This window comes from Zootoca vivipara, chromosome Z1 (genome assembly GCF_965207765.1).
Source record: "Zootoca vivipara chromosome Z1, rZooViv2.hap1.1, whole genome shotgun sequence".
In the NCBI taxonomy this organism is placed as follows: domain Eukaryota; kingdom Metazoa; phylum Chordata; class Lepidosauria; order Squamata; family Lacertidae; genus Zootoca; species Zootoca vivipara.
The window spans coordinates 37,848,646-37,870,922 of NC_142583.1; the positions used below are offsets into that span (position 1 = coordinate 37,848,646).

The 22,277-nt window shown below is 38.6% G+C and overlaps 1 protein-coding gene across 4 annotated transcripts in view; it reads right to left on the reverse strand.

Annotated features, from left to right (window-relative positions):
• Positions 1-22,277, reverse strand: part of ARHGAP10 (Rho GTPase activating protein 10) — a 105,219-nt gene that overhangs the window by 30,886 nt on the left and 52,056 nt on the right. For all 4 annotated transcript variants that reach the window (XR_015947722.1, XM_060278644.2, XM_060278647.2 and 1 more), the window contains 5 exons: positions 17,271-17,345; positions 13,282-13,369; positions 11,419-11,477; positions 9,636-9,741; positions 8,971-9,130 (listed from right to left, as the gene is read on the reverse strand). Coding sequence is in view for 3 of the 4 variants with exons in the window: in XM_060278644.2 (XP_060134627.2) it covers positions 8,971-9,130; positions 9,636-9,741; positions 11,419-11,477; positions 13,282-13,369; positions 17,271-17,345 (488 nt within the window). In the remaining variant the exon portion in view is untranslated. The remainder of the gene's footprint in view (positions 1-8,970; positions 9,131-9,635; positions 9,742-11,418; positions 11,478-13,281; positions 13,370-17,270; positions 17,346-22,277) is intronic.

Here is a 22,277-nt window from a genome sequence, read left to right on the forward strand (position 1 = left end):
AAGTCCTATACAGTGGTACCTCAGGTTAAGTACTTAATTGGTTCCGGAAGTCCGTACTTAACTTGAAGCGTACTTAACCTGAAGTGAACTTTCCCATTGAAAGTCATGGAAAGTGGATTAATCCATTCCAGATGGGTCCGTGGAGTACTTAACTTGTAAGTACTCAACCTGAAGAGTACTTAACCCGAGGTATGACTCGGGTTTTACTCAGCAGTAAGTGCTGCTGGGTTTAATGGAACGTCTCCCACATAAATGTGCATTGGATTGCTGCCAGGGTGCTATGGAACTGACAGAGGCTTTGCATTCATGGGCCCATCAACTCTGCAGTTGTTTTGTTATTTATCAAATCTGTTCTAATTTTCTCGTGTAAACTGAGAGCCAATGTATTATTATAGTGGTTAGGATGGCGAATTAACACCAGGAAGACCTGCCTTGAAATGCCCACTCAGCCACAAAAATTGCCGGGTGACCTTGGCCCAGTTATTCTTTCTCAGGCAAACCTACCTCAGAGGGTTGCTGTGAGGATAAAGGAGGGGATCATGCATGCCACTCTGAGGTCTTTGCATGAAGGAAAGATGAGTGATTGAACAAAACAAATAAAGTGGTTTGTTAGGATTGTATAACATGCAATTGAGTTTTGGGGACTATTTCACCTGGTTATGGAACAATAATCTACAGTATACCGAGAAAGGATTATTTATCTATCTATCTATCTATCTATCTATCTATCTATCTATCTATTTATTTATTTATTATTCAGAAACCAACAGAGTTAATTTAAAAAGAAAAGGGGGGAAACCTGCCAGGTACCTTCAGATTACTTTTCTCTCTCTAACAGGACAGAGATCCTGCTCACTGGTGCACACCATTCCAGCTCTAATGCAGTTCTCCCCAGCTGTCAGAGAGATGTCTCACAGGAAAGTCAGGGGTTCAGAAAATATGTATTACTCCCAGCAATTCTTTACAATACTCCCCTAGCATTTTTTCCTACCCTTTGATTTTAACTCTTGCCAAAATCTACAGATTACAGAAGCTTTCCTCGATCTGGTCCATTCCAGATGCTTTAGGCTACAACTCCCAACAGCTTCTGTCCGCAGTGGCTGTGGCTGATGAGAGTTGAAATCCAAAACATCTGGACAGTAAGAGATTCAAGAATGCTGTGCTAAGCATGTGTAGAATGACATGTAGGTGGAATTCATCAGGTGCCATTACACTGTGTATGTTTGTGCATAATGGGTTTAAGTACAGAAAAGCTACTATACTATACACTAAAACTTTCCCCATTATCATTAGACAAAGACATTAGAAGCAGGATGGTCACTTATAAAACTATTTTAAAAAACCAACAGCAAGGTTAAAACATAATGTATGCTCTTTTATCATGCGTATTTTACAAATTTGTTAACTCAGCCTTTTCTAAAAATAGCACTCTTAGCAAAAAGGCAGTGACTTCCTCTGTATCCTGATCATGTCCCACATTTAACAATTCATGACACGAACATTCCCGATAGTATGCACTGGACTGCTGTCATTTGAAGAATAGGAGGCAGAGTTAAGCATGCTGGGATTGAAATGTAAACACCTGTCAATGACATGAGCAAATACAATGGAATCATCCAGTATTCTCTACTGCTGCCTAAATAGCAAGAATATTAAAAAGAGTGCCAGTTCTGTCAAGACACAGACAGGAACAGAAAAAAATCTGCTTTTCCTGGCAATTAAGAATTGTACACAATCCTATTCTACAAACTTTCAGTGTTATATTAAGTCAGAGATGAGTAAACACATATTTTAGACAAGCAGTAGCTACATTCTTCCTCTACCTAAAAAGACAGCAAAAGAAAAAATACTGCTTAACTAACCTTTAGCTGTGTACAGATAAACCTAAGAATAGCTAACACAGAATAAATGAGTTATTATTTTGCTTAACTCCCTTGTTTTATCTTTGTTACCTGGAAATGGGGAAAATACACATTGCCGAGATGCTTATATTTCACTTTGTAGAATATCAAACATGAAAATTGAAAACAAATTGTGTTCTCTTACTTAGTCAGTAAGTAGTCAGTTGCAAGAGGGCTATTCAAGCTCATGCACTTAGTCTATTTCCCCCCACTGTTACCGGTACATCCATCCTAGTCATTGCATTATCTCATTTATTATTTCCTTCATGCATCTAGTCAAGATTATAAACTTTAAAAAGGGCCATCATCATCCTATTATTATGAATAAAGGGCACAATCCATCCAAAGTCAAGCATTTTCACTGACCCCTGAATTTAAGGACAGATCTAAGCACATGGCTTGACCTAAATCTATGGAATATAAAAACTTTGGTTGAAACATTTAATAATGTAGCTCTCAACTGACAGCTTCTAAGAACCACCATAGGAATCGGTCACATAGCTGTTTTTGAATGAGAAGGTCTGTAAACATGCATATGTGTGTGCATAGTGAAATTTTGGGGAACCATCTAGAGCACATGGGGATTTGCTGATGCGAAATGGTGACTGGCTGCACTCGACAAAGGCAGGAACTGCATGACAGAGGGCCTACCTCCCGAAAGGTTGCTACCTGCCTTCAACTGGCAGGTGGAGACAACAACCCACCCCGCAGACAGGATACTGGGAATAGGAAAACAGGGGTGTTTGCTGGAGCAACAGAAGCTAATGATTAATCTACCTTGGAAGTTTTCAGAGGACTCGGATCGGGGTCCCCCCCCCAATGTGTTCAATTTTTTGCTTTGTTCATAGAAAAGCTACAAAATACAGAAGGTTCAGAAAAGGGGTTCTGAGTAGCTGAATTCCCCCCATACCAGTAAGATTTCTTGAGAATATTGTTGCATTTAAAAAAGTATATAACAGAATTCTCCTCAGAGTCTTCATGTGCCACCTTCAGAGATTAAGCATATGCAAAAAAAAAAGGTACCATAGTGAGTCTTAGCAGCCAGCACTAAAGGGAGTAGTAATAATCTGTATTCACTTTCTTATTCTTGCTTCCGTTTGTCTACTAAAAAGTCTATGATGTTCTGTTTTAAACAGCAGGAGAACAGCTGCCTATTCCATTTGGAAATTTTATATTTGAATCAAGAAGATGTATTCCAAAATGATCTACGATATGAAAATTGAGAAAGCATGCTGTGTGTGGATGTTAGAATTTACAATTTGTATTGCAATGTTTTGGCAGTTTGTTTTGAAATTAAAAGATTCTCTCAAACCATGCTGATTTACACCATACATTTATTCTTGTTTCTCAAAAATGTACATCTGAGATCTACTCGGTATGATGCCAGTGGCAGATGCTCTCAAACACAATGCAAGTCCACGACCATCTTAGAATTTAAATGATACCACTCACTGGAAGAAGAAACAGAGCACAATTCACCTTACCCACTGAGGATATGTGGAAAGGACAAATAGAGATGGTTTTACAAGGCGGCTTACATTAAGAATAAATTAAAATGTATTTGAAGAATCACCTTTGTAGTTTTAACATAAGGCAGCTGGCTAGAGATGTGTTGGGGATGCTACAGGACAGTCTTGCACAATATTTTCTCCTACACAGGGAATGTACCTAATTAAGGTAACGATTTGTCCCAGTGAGAATGAGTTGGTCAGTATGCTGGATATATAGCTAGTTGGTATATTAACATAGTTGGCAGAGTTCTTAGACATGTACTACCCTCTAGTGGAAATCTACACTTTTATTCCCAGATTCTGTTTTATTGCCAATGATTTTTTTTGTCCCTTAATTTCAAATGGATATAGTGTAAGTTAACAGTCATACAATGTAAGGGAGTATATGGGGAGAAATGGCAGTGGGGAGCAGCAAAAGTGAATTGGAGGAAGTAGACTGAAGATATCTGTAACCTTTCTCTTGTTCCACCTCTGCACCTAGCTCTTTGTTTACGAAGCTTCCTGCTTATTTGTCTTCTGCTTGTTCGAAATGTCATGTCAGTTCAAAACAAACATCTATCATTCACAATAAAGATCTGGAATGAAGCTGTCCTAGCATATAATATGGAGATCTGGCTAGGTGATAAAGACAGTGGCAGTCAATCCTTAAAAGCCTTCTTTGTATTCAATGGTATTGATAACTTCTGGCTGGTCATGAATCTCCCTTTTTGGAATGAGGTACCTGAGAGAGTGGTGGCTGGTCAGTTTAGGTATCAGACACTTAGAAGAGACCCATTATCTTGATCCATTCCAGTCTGACTTTGGGTCCTAAAATAGTCTTAGTCACTCTGACAGATGATTTTCTCTATAGGATGAGCAAAACCCTTTTGATTCTGCTAGATCTCTTGGGAGACATGGTGTTGCAGTGGTCCTGCAGATATGCATTCTGTCCCCAACATTTATATGAAGTTGCTGGGCGAAGTCATCAGGAGTTGGGAGCCATCAACACCTATTTTCTTGCCATCTGAATTAGATGAGGCAATGCAGATTCTGGATTGGTGTCTGACCACTGTATTGGCTGAATGAGGGCTAATAAATGGAAGCTAAATCCTGTTACAAGACCAAGATACTATAAACTGTTAAATTCCCCTTGAAATTACAGGTCTGTAAGTCTGCGGATACTCGTGGGCTCTACTTTGTCCTTGGAAACCCAAGTGTCAGCAGTGGTATGGTGTACATTTTCCCAGATACAGACGTTCCTGGACAGGGATAGTCATGGCCAAAGTAATTCATGTTCTGGTTAGACTACTGTAATGTAGGTTATGCAGGATGCCCTTGAAGGTGACTCAAAAATTGCAGCTAGTGCAAAATGCAGCAGCTTGGCTTTTGAGTGGAGTCACAAGCCCAAACCATATTCTAATTCTCCTTAACAATCTACACTGGCTGTCACTGTGTTTTTAGTCTGAATTAAAGATGCTGCAGGTGACTTGCAAAGCCCTGAACGCCTTGGGACGCAAGTACTTTAAGAAGTATCTCTCCCTGTGTAATCCTGCCTGAGAGTTAAGATCAGCCAGGGGAACTTCTTTGCAACCCACCATTGGGAGCAGCGCATCTGGTGGTGAGCAGGACTTCTCCATGATGGCATCCCGAGCTTAAAACATGGCTTTTTGCATAAGCATTCAGAAATGTGAACTTATGTCCATATTGACTTTGATATATTACTTCTGATTTTTATTAATATTGACAGTCTTTCTAAGAGGGGAATGTAAATTATTTATTTATAAATCAATAAACTGCTGTTTTGTAAATGCTACTTATTGTTGCAACCTGCTTCCAGGGCCATTTCTGGTGGTAAAGTTATGTATACATTTTAATTTAAATAAATAGGAACCCGTCTTCAGATCTATTGAGAGAGAGACTCTCCTGTCTCTAATTTCCTTAAATGTGGGGAAGGGGGGAATCATTCCTTCTTTCCTGCAGTAGTTATTTTGAGAATATGTCAGTATTCTTATAAAAGCAAATGGGCTTTTGTATTACAAAAAATGGTTTAACAGATAAAGTGTTCTAAAACTACTTAACCACACTTTTAAGCTTTCAGGTTCAACCCAGCATGTCTGCTGTAAACTATTATATTGAAATCACATGAGGAAGATTTAAGAATACTGATGTTTTATGCTGTAAAGTCCTTTCCTTATGAAGCAACTATTATAGTAACATAACATAAAGAGGATGTGGAAAACCTGGTTAATGTGTTTTATGTGCATGATCATTTTGTAGATAATTACCACCATATACTGAAGCATGCATATATTTAAAGGAAGAGAGGCCATCTCTTTCTCCCTTTCCAATGGACCCTCAGGTTCTGCAGACTCTGATGGCCTAATATACTAAGCATGATTGAAAACCAAGACCATGTTTCCTTGATCTGATTTTAACATTCAGTATTCAATATTCAAAAAGCAGTTGAAAGTGTAGTCAAGGTGTTTTTGTTTTTGCAGTCTCAGTTTTCATTTACTTCAGTAGTCAAAGTTATGTGGATAATCTATACAATTTGGAAATATCTGAAAATACCTAAGATTAAGTAAAAGGCTATTGTATTTCAAAAGAATTTAGGATAGTGTCAGAAGTTGCTGGATTGGCAGCTGCCCCATGTGGTGAGTTACTGAACTGCAGGTGGCAGCTTCTCTGTGAAATACCTTTAGGGCCTGGACTGACTCTGCCTACCTAAGCGATCCACCTGGGAAGTATAAAAGGCTTCAGATGAGCATTACATGATGTTGTGAACACAAACTATTCTTAAAACATATACTTCGCTCAATTCTAATGAGCTTTGGCGACCCATCTTTAGTGTTGACAACTGGTTTGCCCTATGGCTTCTCACTCACCCCAGATCTGCTGCCCATAGCCCAGTCCTGACACATAAATGCATACCCCCCCCTTAATTTTTCCTAACTGACACAAGAGGTATGGAATTTGTGGACCCAACAAATCATCTTAAGGTGAATACTTCAGAATAAACTAATATGATCTCAGTTTCAACCAATCTGCACTCAGTAGAGCCCACCATAAATACTTTTTGTCACTTTTTAGTACTGGTGTAGCCCTGTGGTTAATAACATGTCTGGTAAGTTAAATATATTTGGTTACTATTTTAACTGGGCCGTTAACCCACTCCATAACTTCTTAAACCCTTCACCAACAGTTCCTGTCTGTACTATGAAGATAATATTGTTGAGCTCATATAGATGTTGTAAATATTAGTGACAAGATGCATGTGAAACATGCGTGACTCATAATAAATCATGAATTTATTAGCTAGTCTCTTGCATCTCTCCCAATAAAAGAGACTCATCTTAGAATGTCAAGAATAAGTAGAGTTCTTTTTGCATGGAGCTAAAGTGCAGCCCCTGAAAAATCCATTTGTCTCTACTGCCACCTCTCTGATTTTACTGTCTGGGAAAATAAAATTAATTTTTAGATACAAGTATTTCTAGTCTGCATTGATGTGGTGCATCTATAGACATCTGTCTGCCAGTTTGCCTATAATGAACCTAGTCAAGTCTCCACCATACCAAAAGCAAGCTTTTTGCCAGTCTGGAAAGCAGCAGGAGTGTGTGTGTGGGAGAGAAGTCTCAGACGAATAAGCAGACAGTCTCTGGCAAGTGCAGAAGTGGTGGCAGAAATATAAACGCAATTAAAAATATTAAAGTAAAATATAACTTATATTTCTCAGAACCCCGAGGAAAGTATGAAGACTGAGCAATAGAAGTCAATACTGTACACATGTTTTCTTTCTCATTTCCCTGGATTTTTATTTTTGGGAATGAAGATAAAAACACTAAGACTGCAACCTTAAGCATAAAGTCAAAAATAATTTCCTAAAGCAAAAGCAAGAAGTTAGCAAAAAAAAAGAGCCCCATCTCTGGTCTGGTGCCATGGTACATAAACGGCGAGGTAGGACATCAATATGGATATGAAGGGACCAATAGCGATGGCTTATGAGTTCTTTCTTTGCTATAGCTGCCACTCAAAGGTTTTCCAACAATGCTTACAAAGGTTTAATAGACTAAGTAATGGTGTAAAACTTGCCGTTGCACAATTCATTATTCTATTGTGCATTGATTAGAATAGACTGCTGCGTATTTTGAATAAACACACCTCCAATTCAAGCATGTAAGCATGCATCAACCTGGGCACCTCGGTCAACTATTTTATTTAGTTCTATTTCATTTATATGCTGCCTTTTGTCCATGGAATTCAAAGCAGTGTACAGGGTTCTCTGAGGTTCTCCTATGTAGGCATTGATCAGAACCAGACTTAGCTTCAATGAGGTTATTGCATCAAGGGCTTCCAGACCATGCCCTGGCATCTTTCTATATGGACAACAAGTTTCCTTGCCTTTAACATGAGGGAAAAGTTTCTTGTCAATTTGATAATAGAGATTATTTCTAAAATTCAGTGCTTGTCCTCAAAGCTTCTGACATATGAAATATTGAGAAGGCATCAAGAGTTTTATTGCAATGGCACACAATGTATTCCAAAGCCCATACTGGGGAAAGGGGCAGTTTAAAAGTTCCTAAGTATGTTCCTGCCTTGAGCACTAAAGGTAAAGGTACCTCTGACCGTTAGGTCCAGTAGCGAACAACTCTGGGGTTGCACATTCATCTCACTCTATAGGCCAAGGGAGCCGGCGTTTGTGGACAAACAGCTTCCGAGTCATGTGGCCAGCATGACTAAGCCACTTCTGGCAAAACCAGAGCAGCACACAGAAATGCCGTTTACCTTCCCGCCGGAGCGGTGCCTATTTATCTACTTGCACTTGACGTGCTTTTGAACTGCTAGGTGGGCAGGAGCTGGGACCAAACAATGGGAGCTCACCCTGTCGCGGGGATTCGAACTGCCAACCTTCCAATCAGCAAGCCCTAGGCTCTGTGGTTTAGACCACAGCGCCACCCGTGCTTGAGCACTAGGAGGCACTAAATTCACTTGAGTCCAATTGGGCAGCATGGGAGAAAAGTTGAAGCAGTGGATACTGAGAACCAATGAGCCGGAAAAGAACAAGAGTCTATAAAGTCACATGTGAGTTAAATGGGAGATTGTAGTAGGGAGGGTGTGATAGGGAGAAAATGAAGGTGAACAGATTAGAGAAAATGATAGGTTACAGAACTGAAGTGCTTTAGGCATAAACAGACCCTACTGAAAAGGGGGGGGTGGCATTTAATGGTGTTGGACTTCTTTCAAGTTTTCATATTATTTGAAGAGCTAGTATTACTGTCTTACACAAATAACACAAGAAATAATACAATATCATGAACATGGAATAAGATCAGTGTGAGGTACCTGTCCAAGAAGCTCATTACACCCTTTTGCAAGACATTCCATTCACCTTCCACCAGTTTACTGGGTTTTGTGTGGTACCTTTTGTGTGATGATATTATTTTGACAAGAAAAAACTAACAGCAATTAGTCTGAACATAGGAACACGTTAAACCTCATGTTGCTAAAAAAATATTTAAAAAAGACTGTAGATTACATATTGTGGAATAAAAGCAAAATCCTCCCTTCTTCTCCCCATTTACCTTATCGTGGTTTTCAATTAGGATCTCCACTACAATATTCTGAAATTTCAGGTCCATGAGGGCAGCCACAGTTTCTTCCTGTGGTCGCATTAATGTTGGTCCAAAAACTACTCCTAAATTTGCTACAGTCATGAGATTCTTCTTGGCATGCTTTGAAACGCTTTTGAAGAACAAAAAGAAAAAGAGAGCATTCAAAATTATGAAGTTATAAAGCAGAACTTTCAAGGTGGGCGGGAGAAGATTTCCCTAGCTGAACTTGTATAATGGTTTCCCCACTTTTCTTTCCAAGTTTTGAAATAGGACAAAACCTAATAGTTCCACTCTAAAACCAAATGAATCTGAAGATACATCAATACATTTGGACTACCACAAAGAAGCAGTGTGAAGCCAATTTAAATTTACCAATGAATCTCCAAAGATATATAAAAAAAACCCTCTCTTTACCTTTGATGAAACCCACAATAAACATCTAACACTGTTAAGCAAACACTGGATGACTTCATTTATGCATTTCAGCTTATTTCTCCTAAAAAACATACAGAACAAGGCAAGCTTCACATCTGGGTTGTAAATTATATTCCTGTATAGAACAGAATTCATCTCTGAACATATTTAAGTCTACTTCTTAAACATCTGAGAACTAAATCAGAAGACAAGATGCTTACTTTGCTAAGTGTTTCACCAAAATATCGAGCATTTCTTTGTTCTTGTCTGGAAGTTTATGAACCAAGAAATGGATAGCGTTAACACGGGACTCGGGGGTGCCACATTCTACATAAAAGAATGAAGCAGTAATTATTAGTCATACATTTGGCACAACATACATTATTGATAAAAAAAGAAAACTAAGTATTTTCCCGTTTCTCCTTATTCCTTGCTTTCTCTCTTTTTTTGGGGGGGGGGGGGAGAAAGTATGGTATTTTAGTTATCGTTTATTTTCTACCCTCAATATTTTGTTTAGATCAATGCTATTATTTTGGTTAGCCACTTCCATTTCTCTAGAAAGAAACTACAGAGTAAGAAATTATATTACTGTAGCAGAATGACCTTTTTTATTCTCTTGACATAGTGAAATCAAATCAAGCAGAAGCATCTGCTAACGTAAGAGAAGGCGAGGCAATTTTCTTCAATTCCCTCTTCCTGCTACTGTGTCTTTCTGCATATCTGTTCCAGGGGATTGCAGGACCCACAGGAACAGTGTGGAAGATGAGGCAGGGGGGTTGTAGGGGAAGGGAGTAGGAATTCAGGGGAAAACAACTTAGGGGTAAGAGAAATGGGTTAAGGAAACAGTTAACAAAGGAAAGAAGGTGCTAATGGAATAGCAAGGGAAGACATGGGTCAGAAAGGCTCGGGCTGAGTAGCTACAGTCTAGTTGCTATAATCTTCATATTGGAAAAGAAGAGAAATTATGCCAGTTGTGGAATCTAATGTCACTGCATTGTAACCACAGGTGGTAATGAGAATGAAGAGGCAGCACAGGTGGGTTGAGGCAGAACTTCTCTCTTATGTAAACAGATTTGAACTAGGTAGCCAATCTTTTGCAGGCTGTTCTGCATTGCGCCTTGTGTGTTCAGCCTACTTAATATAAACTATGAATAAATGAGGCTAACCAATGAAAGGGTAAACTGTCTGTTGCACACCTTTTTAAAAAATAAAAGCTACTTCATTGCTTTACAGAATATTTTAATTTCACTTGTCTCATTTCCCCCCAGAGGTGCCAGAAACAGAACAACTCAACTAGGTATCTCATTGATATTTTGCCAATGTCTTTTTCACCTTAAAATGAATTATATTTCTGCAACTGATGTGCTGCCTTCTCCGAGTCTTCCTTTTAGTTGATAAACGTTTAACTCCACCTATACATTCATGACTTCTAGGAACACATAAGAATCACAGAATTGTAGAGTTGGAAGGGACCCCGAGAGTCGTTTAGTCCAACATCTTGCAATGGAAGAATATGCAAGTGGTCCATACGGGATTTGAACCTAGGACCCTGGAGCTCTCAGCACCACACTCTAACCAACTGAGCTTGGGATATGGACCTCACAAGCATCTCAGTGCAAAGAAATATCAGGTAATATTGAGATGTAAAGGTTTATGTGACACTACCATTTCTGGGGTGTATTATTTTGCTAAAGCTCTAAGGGGAGGAGGAATTAACAGAGACATGAAAAGGTACTTCCACAGTAAGGCTAGTACTAGTTTTAAAGTAAGCTAAAAAACAAGACTGTCCATGTTTCACTGTATGAGGCTATTAATATGGAGATCATTTTTATGTATATAATATATTGAGGGGAGGGAAGAAAAAACAGTTTTCAAATGATTTCCATTTTTAAAAATGTTGAGTTAATTTACTCAAAGCAGAAATTTAATTGAAACTACTATTCCCTGATCTCCATCGTTACTGTTTTAAAAGAAGTAAGATGTTTTTGTAAGTCAAATATTTACTGGCAGGAACGATGAACTCTCCATGTAAATCATACGTCATCAGGGGCTCTGGAAGGCTTCTGTTAAGACAAACGGTGTGGAATTATTAAGAATGCCTATTAATATGTATTACTATTCCAAGTACAAAGAATAAAATACATATACTTTCTCCCACTGCATTTGGTGCACTTTTTATAACAGTAGGAGGAATCCCCATCTCACCAGATATCCCCTTGGATATCATTCCCCTGCTATACAAAAGTGGGGGAAAGCGTTGGATATTCTTACCAGGGTAAATAAATCAGGATCCTTACCCCACAGCCCATGTGTTCTGCAGGACAGTCCATAGGTGCAGACTATGAGTGTTTTATTTTTAGTATTTCCACAAACTGCAGTGTCATAACCCTCTATAATAAATTTGCACTTTTCAGTGGAACAGTACAGTATTTAAATCAGGCATAGGCAAACTTGGCCCTCCAGATGTTTTGGGAATACAACTCCCATCACCCCTAGTGGTCATGGATGGTGGGAATTGTAGTCTCTTTTTTTTAAAAAAAATATTTTTATTAATTTTCCAATTAAAACCAATTATATCACATTCAATATTTCAAATTATACACATATATATATCAATCAAACCGAATGTTATGCCAAATCATCTAAAGAATTTTTTATTTGGGTTCCCATGCTTCAAGAAATTGGGAATTCCTCGCAACTGTCCACTGCCGTCTTTTTTCTAAAGTTCAAATCGTCCTCCAAGTTCATAATAATCCAGATCTTCCCCTTACAGTCACATAGATGTTTTCCACTTTCATCCGATTGTTTCCCAGCTGCTGAGATAAATATCAAACAAAGTTTCACAGATGTTCTTTCTCCTGTGTGAGTTAATCAGTCCAGCCTCCCCATAAATCTTCTTAATGGAGCTCCCTGTTGCGTCGAAGCAGCACGAAGCAGCGCCATCTTAAAAAACTCAAATCACTTTCGTTTCCTCTCATAGCCATGAAGATTTACGATCATTATAGAATTTACAGCTTTTCCAGGCAGGAGACCCAAACATCAAACCATAAACTCTTGGTAAATTAATGGATCTCCTTGCCCTATAGCTGAACTTAGCTTCAGGTCGCTGCTCCAATTTAAAGTGCGTCACAGCTCATAAATCCTCCGAACGCGTCCAGAACTCCTTCCGTCCGACTAGGGGGGGGCTTTTCTCATCGGCAACTCCACATCTTTAAAAAATATGCTCAGTAACAACAGTTATAAAGTTCAACTCACACAGTCTTTTGCTTCTCTTTCACTCCAAACAAGCCAGGACATCGCGTCCGGGAAGGTACGAGGCAACAATATGAAGAAGAAAAAATAAAAACTCACTTCCCTTATCGCTCCGTCCCCATCAATCCTTCTTCCAGATGCTGTACAATCTTTGACTCCTCTCCCTCAGCAGCATAAATTTCTCAGCAGTAAACAGCGCTTCTTCCCCTCCTTCTGAAGTATGTCCATAGATTTAAGCCTAATTATCTTCTTTAACCATGGAAATCCCCGCCATGCAGATTAGCGTCCGGGAGTCCTGGCCCTCGTAAGTGCTCAGCCCAAGCTCCCCCCACTCCAAAAACAGTCGGAGTGGGTCTGGGGGCATCGCGGGCCAGCGGCCCCTCTCCGTAACCCCCGGAGAGGGTAGGGGGTTGCCATTTACTCCCCTAGCAACCGCCAAATTCCTCACGAAGGTCAGAGAGATGGAAAACAGGTCCGCCATTCCTGCAGGCGGAAACCGGAACCGGGAATTGTAGTCTCAAAACATCTGGAGGACCAAGTTTGCCTAAGCCTGATTTAAATCTTCAGTATGCCATAACTATGTTCAATTACAGTAACTTTAGAGCTTAATGTTACCTTAAGTATAGTTTCATTGCACTTGTTATTGTCTTAACTTCCCATTCCATGGAATTTTCCAAGTCAACTTCATTACTTGTCTTTGCATCTAGAAAATAACCCACAAAAAGTGTGTGTGGAGGGGGGGGGAGAGAGAGAGATTAGATTTGTACATGGGTTGAAACATTCATTGATCCTATATTAGTCTTTCAGTCATAGCAACACTTCCAATGCAAACAACCAACCTCCTCTCCCAACTTAATGCATATCTTGTTGATAGGTTGGGCACCACAAAAACCACCATAATAAAATAGACCAAATTATGTTATTCCATGTTGCTCCCATGAAGTGGAATTGTTTGTTGTTAAAGGAAATGGGGCGGGGAGGGACATCTAGGCAAGCAGTGGGAAGCTAAGCTGAATTTCTTGCAAGTGTTCAACAAGAGGAAATATGCAAGGTGCTATCAAAAAGGGGAGCAAAAGGTCATCATTGTCCAGTGATCAAATAAAAACAGCTTTTGTTTGAAAGTGCTGTTTCAGATGTTGATACTTCCAATCAACACCCAAATGTTTGAATAAAGAAGTGCCCATCCCAGCATACAGATCACATATTCAACTAATGGAAAACAGACTTCTGAGCAATAAGAAATTTAAGCTAATTTTATTTCATTACCTCATTAAAAAGAAACTTAAGAAATTGTGCAGTGACACTTTGAATACTCGCCCCCTCCAGCCTTGCCAAAGTGTCACTGCACAAACAATTTCTTAAGGCTGGAGGGGGGCGAGTATTTTCTTTTATAGTAATAATAAACCTTGCTGCTCAAAAGCAATATAGTAAAAACATATTCACATGTAATGCCAGTTTCTGTGCAAGAAATTGCTAGAAAATATTCACTAAAGCTATGGCATCTAACCAGAACACGGGGGAGTATGCTGCAGAATGAATCTATAATTAAAGGGAGTGAAGTAATGAGTTATACTTCCACATTTCTTCTTTTACCATCAAACAACTCAGTCAGTGTTACACAATACATTGGCCACCATATCGATTTCATTTCCTGTAAGTAGGAAGTGGTTCAGTAAAACTGAGCTCTAAAATGCCTGACTGATCAAACACCACAGATTCTTCTTGACAAAGAAAGTGAAATGAAACTGCATTGATGATTTCTTTAAAAAAGACTGAGGAACTTTGCGATTTAAAAATATATATACATGTCAATTTGTTTTTTTCTTATGGTGAGTGATAGAAAATTTAAGAAAAACTAAAGCAGTAGTAACTGACACTAATACATTTTAGATTTCACATATAACTGGGCTTGCCAGAGCAGCAACAAATCAAATTAGGTTTCCTTATTGAAGGTATAGTCCTTTCTAACAGAAACCAAGTAATTCTCTTCTAAAAGCTACGCCAACCAATTAATTCTTATAACTGAATATTCTGTCTAATTATGTCAATTATTTAAACTTAATTTAAATAATACAAGTCAAGTAACATTTTCAACCAACTTGCAAGCATGAAGTACTATCCAAAAGGCATGCCTAATTTTGTTCTTGTCTTTCAGCATGCTATCCTCCTTCCAAATCTTGAAATGTCTGAGTAGAGCCTGAGGAAAGGGAGGGGGTGAAGGCTGAGAAGGGAAGCTTCTCCTCTGTAGCTATCTGGATAAGCTCTCTAAAGACAGAAAGCTGATGGGGCTTTGTATCTAACTCTTCTCACCAAGAACTAAGCCAAAACTGGTGCTCTGAACCAAAATGATCCAGAACTTGAACCCAGGAAGTGAGATACAAGGGGGACAAATGGGGAAAGAATTGGGTGTTAGTTAGAGCCCTCCATTTCCCAATACTGTACACATACGCAACAAATTTGGTGGGCATTTTACTAGTTGATATATTATAAAGTTACATATGAAGATGATGTGTTGATTGTTATTTAGGGATTAGTACAGAGATCTTTACTCAATGCGCAGTAATGTTCTGCAGACAAGAAAAAAAATGTATTTGAACAAAACAAACTGGATCAGATTTTTGTTTGTTCTGTTACCATACTGTAGGTCGGGTCCAGACTTCCTACTGTTGACAATGAATTCATCCATTAAGAGATCTATAAGCTCAGGATATGATCTGAAGGAACATGAAGCCACTACTTTGCTGAAGCTAACCTGGTCGTGCTTGAATGTATGACCAGCTTGGAACTACATGTAAACTACCTTAGGTTAATGATGAAAGACAGGTGTTATATAAATAGACAGCAACAGCACCATTGTGTGTTGTTGGGGTAGTGAGTCTATACTCTGTGATATCCACAGTCAAGACCAGTTTTGTGACTGGTGCGTACAGCACTTTTTCAAAACTCAAAATGTGACAGCTGGTTCAAAGAAACTGGCAGCTCCTGGCCTACTCCTAAAACAGAATGTGATATTTGAGTGAATGAACTGTATCACTTTAGACCACAGGTGAGGGATTATATGTCTGAAGATTCCCCAAAGTTGAAAGCTCCATTCTAATCACATTATATTAAGTGGAACTATATGACAGTACACGCTTGGCTGAAAAACACCTTTGCCTCCCAACAGCTTATGCAGCAGTGCAGAGCTAAAGAAAGCACAACTGCATAAGAATATGCGACTATCTAAACTCTCAAAGTATTTAATTACCGGTAGCTAAAATTATTTTCATACTATCACAGACCTAGATCAGCAAACCTCCCTTTAAGGTAGTTACCATTTCATGTGAATGCAACAATTCACTTTATTTTATTCATTCTAAATGAACATGGACCTGCCTTCAGCTGTTTCTTTGCTATTTTAAATATCCCAAGTGTATTCTTAATAGCCAAACAACTTCCTTATGAAAACTCTGAATTCCAGAACAACCACCCACATCTATTTTGTTTCACTGGCTTTTGATAATCTTCTTTTTCAGTTCCCAATACTTCCCGATGCTTCAAGATTCAGGGAGGTTTATATGCCGTCTTTGAACACCACAAAATTGCTAACAGTGATTAAAGATATCAAGTAAATTAATATTTAGCAACATCATTATGACAAACTGACATGACATGGGATACAAGATCTCAAGCCTGACATGCTATCGTAACTCCTAATAGACAGCCTGTTAAAACAGAGCCATACAGGTGGCAAGGATTTGACAGCAGCATATAATATAAAAGTGCTTTGCCATTCACATAATGTCTGGGGTAATGAAATGAATTCACTTGCTGGTTTCCTCTAGTTTTCTCTGCCAAAGAACACTGTGTTATCAGCACAGATGGAGCATGCATGGTTCTGGAGAGGAGCCTGTTGCAAACTAGCTTCTCTGAATATCAATGAATCCTTGAGAATCAGACCCATGCTGCTGTGAGGTGACAGGTCTGGGAGACTCAGAAAACTGAAATAATCCCAGTGGCCTCATCTGACTGCATGTATTGTCAAGCACTCTGGACAAGAAGTCTGGAAATAATGCAGTTTTGACTGCTGTGGTGGGGTTAGATGATAGGCAGGTGAAGAATTTCATCTAAATACCCGTACCTTGGGGAAGGTGATGAGGTGCAGCCAGAATTGTGGGTTGGGATAAAGAGAAAGTTAAAACTTCATAATAAATGGTACTAGGAGAAAACTTCTTACAGGATCACTACCAATCAAAATAAGAAAGGATATTAACATATAAGGTGTGCAATTAATAGATGTGCGACAATATTCAGCTAGGAAATTTAAATTGAAATAATTCATTCATTTACTACGGTATCAACTACAATCAGTCTTCTATCACTCCTTATATCACCTTTCCTGTGGATATGAAGCTCCAAGCTCCTCTGATCTACTTTAAGAATTAGTTTATGTGCCATCTATGATTTCTCCAAAACAATATCCTGAACATGTTAGGGACCAAGATTCTAGAAACCGAAATACTATTCACTTTAATCCTTACATAAGTTTTTATCCTGTACAAATGGGCTAAGTATGGCATGGTAGAAGAGGATAGAAAAAGTGGATATAAAAATAAGAGGCATACCCATCAACAAATTCAGAAGTCTCTGGACCCTTGAACTCACCCCCACAACTCTGTACAGTCCTTGGTCATTTATACCTGGTGGGGATACAAAAGCATAACCCAAAGGCATTAGAAAGGTAAGCTTTAAAATGTCTCCTGAACAATCAATCTCAAAACTGCATGCATTATCATAACTTCTATAAAAAGAATGCAAGACACCTAGGAAAGAGAAAGTAAGTGGGAAACACGTTTTAGACTTATTATATTTATTTACACAACTATTGAGAATTAATTTTTTCATCTGGAGTAAGAGGAATGCACACCTTAATTTAAAAGTCCTGAAAAGACACTGAGATTTCATTTCATGGATATGGTAAGTTGAAGGAGTGTGGCAGCTTTGGAGTCTCTAAACAGGAACATCACTCATACACATGCATCATTGAACACATTTTCATATGTTCAATGCCTTTCTCTCTGGATGGTCTAGGCTGTAATGTACGGGTAATTTGTCCTCAGTTACAGCACACAGCAAAATGACCAATTTAGAGAAAGCTCCTAAGAAGAAGGCAGTGGTCAACAACTGGCAGACTTTGTGTCAGATTTGGCTCACTGTTCACCAACTGCTAACACCACAGCCATTGTTTCCTATAGCATGGCTAAAGATATAACATACCAGCTCTCTCTCAACACCCATTCCAAATCTGCCACCAGCTGAGCTGGAATTCTCACCCACAAAACCAGGTGACAAAAGGAAAATGGGGAAAGAGTCGAGAAGAAGGAAAGAGAAGGATACCAGTAGCAAGGAAACAGGCATCTCTTAACTACAAAGTGCCTACTTTAACAGAAAATAGTAATTTCTGTGGGATTTGTCTTCCTGTCACTTCAGTACTAACAAAACTAGTGGCAAACAGACCACCCAAAAATGAATAAAAAGCCTGAGGCATGTGTAAATATTCATCTACAAATACTGATGCCTTCGTGAAAATTATTATGCAACACAAAGCCCAGAAGGATCTGACTGGAAGTACTTTTAACTATGTATATACATTCTGAAGACAAGAGTAGGAACAAACTACATTTTTCCCCATTAAACATTGTTTTATCACCGATATGATTGGGTGTACCAAAACCACAATAACCACTTTTCAATCAGTAGAAAAATCTCTCTCTCTCTCACACACACACACACACACACACACACGATACTTTGTACAAGTACTTGTATAATTTACATCAGGCATGTCAAACCTGCGGCCCTCCAGATGTTTTGGACTACAATTCCCATCTTCCCCAACCACTGGTCCTGCTAGCTAGGGATCATGGGAGTTGTAGGCCTAAACATCTGGAGGGCCGCAGGTTTGACATGCCTGATTTACATCATCACATTCTAGTATATCCAGTATGAAGTGCCCAAAGAACCAAGTAGGGCTGAGTAATGGAACAATTACCATTTCTATGCAGCAAATGTTAATAGCCTTCTCTGAAGTCCAGAGACAGAAACTGGAAATCTAGGCTATTGGTACTTTCAAGATGCTTTTGTACATATTCTTGATCACTGTCAGACTCTTGATTTTGTTAATCAATGTCACTTATGCAAAGATCTAAGCACCCCCATCACAGTGCAGGACAGTATCATGCAATGGTGATGGATACAAGCCCTACCATCTCCATTCCTAAGGCTGCATTTTATAGATGAACTTTTGAAATTGCTTGTCACGTGCTACACATATGCTCATCAATATACCTTTGTCAAATGCACCAAATCCACATAGCTATGACTTCCAAAGTAAAGTCTACAAGATGTCATACCCCAGAAACCTGGACAGAATTTTGGTTACATTGCAGAATGCTCACTTTCATTCCTCTTAGTACTATTAGTTTAATAAAACAGGCTGGCTTTTATAAGATCGCCAAGCCCATGACTGGCTCATGAGCCCTCAGTAGCGTGCATACAGCTCCTGTCATAAATCCAACTGATAACGAAACCACAAAGCAGAACTTGAGATTTAATCACAATTTTGATGGCATTACATAGTGTAAATCAGGGGTGGGGAATCTTTGACTGTCCAGGTGTTGCTTAACTACAACTCCCGCCAGCCCAGCAAAGCCAATGGCCAGGAATGATGGGAGTTGTAGTTCAGCAATATCATGTCGCCCATAGGTTCTGCACACCTGATGTAAACAGTTAGGAAAGTGTAATTCTTCAACTCATATCTCAAGGGCAGTTTAAAATTTAATAAAATAAAGGAAGGAAACCATGAGATAAAGGAAGATATTTCATTTTTTCATGTCATTTGCAACCCAAAACTTTTTTAATGCATAAGGGAAAGTTAGATGCTGATACAGGCCTGCTACACCACTAGGTTTAATGCTACAAAACTGCACAGTAAGAATCTCAAAGAGTTGAAAACATTCTTGACAACCAATTCAGCTTATTGTTTGTGCACGTCTCAAAAGTTGCAGCTCTGATTGTGTATTGATTTTCTGAGTTGCTAACATTACAGACATTAAGAACAAAGTATGCTGACTCAAGAAACTGGTGACTTCAGTGGATGCCACAATAAGGATCCAGGCCAAGCCTCAAGAACCATATGAACATGCACTACTATAGAACCATATCACAACAGTTATACTGAAAACTCTAAATAGGTAACTATATAATTGATTAGATGGCTTCCCCTCAACCATTAATTACAATAGGTAAGGCATAATAAAGAATGATTTATTTATTTTTTGAAAAAAATATACATGATTACCTGGCACAATAATTTGGTACTGTCTGAAAACCCAATACATTTTCTAAGAGTATCTGATGGCAGCTATTAAATATCTTCCCCAATATGCTGAATATTAAAGCCAAACACAGGAACATATGAAGGACTTTCCCAACATATTTTTCTTTGACTAGAGCAGCTGAAAAATCCACCAAAATTGCATGAAGGGCTATGTTAATTTTTTGGGGGGGATTTTTAACCCTTTCTTACAATACTATAGCCCAACAGAAATGGTCCCTTAAGATTGATGGCTGGTGGTATAGAAGGCAGGTACTCTATGTGTACATATCTTGTAGCAGCTGGGGGTGATTTCCATTGAGAAACAGTATTGGGGGATTAATCCCCACAAGCACAACACCCCCTTGCCACCTCCCCCACATACCTAAAGGAAAAGGCATTGGGAGAATCTACCATATCTATTCCAGCAATAAAAGAACCTTAATCACAAGGTAACTTATTTTCAAAAAAAATGGGGATGCTGTAAGAACTTATTGCTGACTTTATCTCAGCCAGAAATCTTAGTAGAAAACTTAGTATAAAAGATGACACATTTTTGTTGATTCAGCTACTAGTAGCATTCTTTGGAAACGGAATTTCTAACATTCAGAAACCAAATTCACGGCCATTGATGCAACTCTGTACAAGTCTCCTTGAGGGTCGTATAATACAGAGTAGGGTCAGTGGCACCATTCTTTCCAGCTTCAAGACCACACTTACAACTTGTAGGCGTTATCACTTTCTTCTTTTTTAAACCAGTCTTTACATATGATGAAAACCTCCACCTAATAAATTTCTCTGTTTCAGACTGCTGTTAAAGCAAAGGTGCAGGGCTGGTGAAAATGTGACAATCCTTACCATTTATTTGGTGGATTCCACTGTAAATTCTCATCACTAACAGATATGCTTGAGGTCTTTTATTGTATCTGAGGCAAAAAACTTACATATGAATATTCTAATATTTATGTAGAGGGTCAAAACAACATTCCACTGATACCACAGCAAACCTGTAGTATATTCAATTTTTTAAAAGAGCATTAGTTTGTGACAATGAAGTTAAATATACTACAGGCACATTTTGAAGATCAAAATGTTTATATGACTGTCATCCACAGTACTCCTACAAAACTATTCTTTAAGGTTTTTATGATTCATTGCAGAAAAGATCACCTATCTGCTGGATAAATCACATTTTTTTCTCCACCGGGAACTCCCCCCCCCCCAGTTTCTCACCAATGAAACAGATATACATTTGCTACAGAAATACAAAGAATGACAGCTTACTACTGCCCTCTATCTTCACAAAATGCATACTAGACGTTTGTCAGAGAAACTTACTGAATTCTAAAAAAGAGGAAAGAAAAATGTACACCAAATGTATAAAATATATAATGAATGTGGATACAGATAAGACCGAGCTGCATAAACAGTGTCTTTTACCACTGCCACTATTCACTACGTTAAAACATAACACAAATCAGTATGGAATTCTTAAGAAGTTGTTCTATGTTGGATGTTTAAGGGCAAGTGATAGCTGTGTCCTACAGATGTTAACCCACATCACACTATATACTAGATCAATGGTTCCTGAAAATTGGTCTGGATAAGTTATTTGAAATTCCAAATAAGAGGAATTAATCTGTCTAACTAATCATGCCCTTATAGTATTTCAAAGGGCAATGTAGCCTCATGTAGGGAAGGTGATGAGATATACAGTGCATGTCAAAAAGTACAGCGAAACAAATGAATATCACATTGATTCATTGGGCCCCTAGTTAAGACTAGGTATCTGAAATATTTAATACAGATCTCAAAGTGACTTAATACGTTTTAGTTATACCTGGCTCTTCTGACTGAATTCAAGTCAATGATTGCTTCTGCAGTTAAAGAGAAATGTTTAAGTAAGAAGGTCTGATCCACATAATCTAAAAAATGGAGGATCAACACTTAAAAATTATCCTGCTGTTGCCCAAAGAGCTGCCTGGTTAGGCTTGTCAACTTAATATCCCATTAGGTATGTAGAAATCCTATTTAGTGCTTCTATCCCATCTTCAAATGTAAATTGGTGTTGCACTGGCAAGAGCTATGCAAAGCAGAATGACAAACTCTTTTGAGCTCAAACCGGTTCATTTTCCTATTCCTATGCAGGAAACCGAACACCCACCACTTTGGAATGACTGGATACTTAAGAAATAATCAGAATTGTGTTGGATGTAAAGCCACATGAAATGTTACTTTAACTAAGCCCAAAATAAAT